Source organism: Poecilia formosa, unplaced genomic scaffold (assembly GCF_000485575.1).
Source record: "Poecilia formosa unplaced genomic scaffold, Poecilia_formosa-5.1.2 Scaffold11, whole genome shotgun sequence".
Taxonomy (NCBI): domain Eukaryota; kingdom Metazoa; phylum Chordata; class Actinopteri; order Cyprinodontiformes; family Poeciliidae; genus Poecilia; species Poecilia formosa.
In genome coordinates, this window is record NW_006799950.1 from 114530 (window position 1) to 117134 (window position 2605).

The window sequence follows — 2605 nt, forward strand, 5'->3', positions numbered from 1 at the left end:
CACACACACACACACACACACACACACACACACACACACACACACACACACACACACACACACACACACATATATATATAAACAGAGTGAAGTTGGTGTGTGAAGGGTGGGACTCTACACCCATTTTAGATCATGTTCGCCATCAGTCATCCTGTGGGCTCCACCCATGTTGGCAGTAGGAGTGTACGGCATAAAAAGGGGGCAGCAGCAGAGTTGTGCATCTCAGCCATCTCCTTCCCTCTCGAGCAGGCAGACCTCCTGAGCAGGTTCAACAATGAGCAGCCTATCAAGAATCAGCATGTCCAGCGGTTACTCCGGACGCAACTTTGGTGGAAGCTTGGGTGGAGCCCGGGTGCAGAGGCAGTACGCTTCCAGTGTTTATGGTGGCGCAGGTGGAAGTGGAGCGAAGATCTCCATCTCCTCTGGCGGGTTCGGGGGTGGAGGCTATGGGATGGGAGGGGGTTCAGGCTTCGGCGGTGGTGCGGGCTTCGGGGCCGGCGGAGGAATGGACGTCAACGTTGGAGCCAACGAGAAAGCCACCATGCAGAACCTGAATGACCGTCTGGCCTCTTACCTCGAGAAGGTGCGCAAACTGGAGAGCGCCAACGCCGAGCTGGAGCTGAAGATCCGACAGTACTTGGACAACAAGGTCGGCCCCGCTCTCCGGGACTACTCTGCTTACGAGGCCACCATCGCTGACCTGCAGGGAAAGGTACGATGCATGGCTTTCTAGTTCTAATTAAAACATGATTTTCCATCCTGAATGAGTCAAATAGATCACTGGCAGTCGGTACTGAGAGTTGCTTCTTCATCTTGCAGATCCAGAATGCTATTCTTGACAATGGAAGCGTCTTCTTGGCCCACGAGAATGCAAAGTTGGCAGCAGATGACTTCAGAACCAAGTAAGAACAGGAGCTTAAGCCTTGGTGTGTTCGTACAATTGGAAGAAGTCTCTAGAAGTTGATGTGTGTTTTTTTACTGCCCCGCAGGTATGAAAACGAGCTAAGCATGCGTACATCAGTGGAGGCAGACATTGCTGAGTTGAAGAGAGTGCTGGATCAGCTCACATTAGCCAGATCCGACCTGGAGATGCAGATAGAGAGTCTCAGGGAAGAACTGGTCTTCCTCAAAAAGAACCATTTGGAGGTGCGTCCAGAACATGAGCAAGTCTGCATCCGCATGCTGTCTCAAAATCCACAGAAACCTGACTCTACAGAACGTGCTTTGTGATTTTACAGGAAATGGAGGCTCTGAGGAACCAGATGAGTGGCCAGATCAATGTGGAGGTGGATGCAAAGCCGCAGGTAGACCTGACCAAGATCATGGCTGAGATCCGTGAGCAGTATGAAGGCGTGGCCGCCAAGAACCAGAGGGAACTCCAGTCCTGGTTCAACTCAAAGGTGAGACTTGGTTCTCTGTGAGAAGTTCAGCTGACACCAGTCTATTTGCGGTTCGGTATGTGCAGATTCTTGACTTCAAGGTGGTCATGGTCACCGAACCAAATGGTCAACAGAAGTTTGAAAGTTTGATTTGATTCGTGACTCTGATATTTTCCCATATCTACAGACAGAGATGCTCGACAAAGAGATGGTGGAGAGCACAGAAACTCTGCAGACGAGCAAGACAGAGATCTCTGAGCTCCGGCGCACATTACAAGGCCTGGAAATTGAGCTACAGTCACAATACAGCATGGTAAGTTACCCTGACCTGGCTTTGCTTCTGTTCCCATGAAGCAAATGTTCTGCTTTTGGTAAATGTATGTATCTTCTGCTCTCCTCATCAGAAAGCGGGTCTGGAGGGCACATTAGCTGAAACAGAGTCCCGGTACTCTATGAAGCTCCAAGGGCTCCAGATGCAGGTGACATCTCTGGAGAACCAGCTGACACAGCTGCGTGCCGATATGGAACGACAAAGCCAGGAGTACAAGATGCTGCTCGACGTGAAGACGAGGCTGGAGATGGAGATCGCAGAATACAGGAGGCTGCTGGATGGAGAGGGCAGGTTAGCGGAAAAAAACAAAAAAAAACAAACAGACAATCTGACATTTAATCAAAAATCAAACAAAAGGCTCACATTGATCTGATTGTCTCTGTGTCCTTGTAGCATTGGCAGTACAGGAAGCAGCACCATGAAGAAGGTCATCGTGGTCACAGAGGAGATTAAGGACGGCAAGGTGGTTTCCTCAACCACCTCCTGATGACCTGAGACACGCAGAAAACACGAGGAGCTGCAGCTGAAGGACGCAACACCATCTGGATCAGAGCTGCTTCCTTCATATGACACCAATGCAATAAAAGCCTCTATCACTCTATCCTGTCTGCGTCTTTGTAATTCTTGATAATGCCAAGGAAAATATGTTTTCATGAACATAGTATCAACACACCACTAGTACTTTAAAATGGAAATTGTGCCTTGTATTCTGTCACATCTTCAGGCTCAAAGGATTGGCCTCTAATGCAAAAAAAAAAAGAAAATCAACTTGAAATTTATCTGCTTGAAAACAAAGATGTTAGTTTATAAAAAAACCTCCTCCTTGAGTACCAGTTTATTATGAGTTGACCTGTTCAGTGTCCTGAAGTGAAATATTTGTATTTTTGCAGTACAC

General features: G+C 48.3%; 1 protein-coding gene across 1 annotated transcript; it reads left to right on the plus strand.

Annotated features, from left to right (window-relative positions):
- Positions 1 to 201: 201 nt before the first annotated feature.
- On the plus strand, positions 202 to 2311 carry LOC103131312 (keratin, type I cytoskeletal 13-like). Its single transcript, XM_007542925.1, has 7 exons — positions 202 to 712; positions 820 to 902; positions 990 to 1146; positions 1239 to 1400; positions 1567 to 1692; positions 1784 to 2001; positions 2104 to 2311. Exons 1-7 carry the CDS (start codon positions 275 to 277, stop codon positions 2195 to 2197), a joined length of 1278 nt encoding a protein of 425 aa, XP_007542987.1. The 5' UTR covers positions 202 to 274; the 3' UTR covers positions 2198 to 2311.
- Positions 2312 to 2605: the final 294 nt, after the last annotated feature.

What these genes read in the sequence shown, in the direction of transcription:
- LOC103131312 (XM_007542925.1), top strand. Translation starts at nt 275, where the DNA reads ATGAGCAGCCTATCAAGAATCAGCATGTCCAGCGGTTACTCCGGACGC. An exon ending in TCAAAAAGAACCATTTGGAG is followed by an intron (nt 1,147 to 1,238) that starts GTGCGTCCAGAA and finishes GTGATTTTACAG; the next exon opens with GAAATGGAGGCTCTGAGGAA. An exon ending in TACAGTCACAATACAGCATG is followed by an intron (nt 1,693 to 1,783) that starts GTAAGTTACCCT and finishes TCTCCTCATCAG; the next exon opens with AAAGCGGGTCTGGAGGGCAC.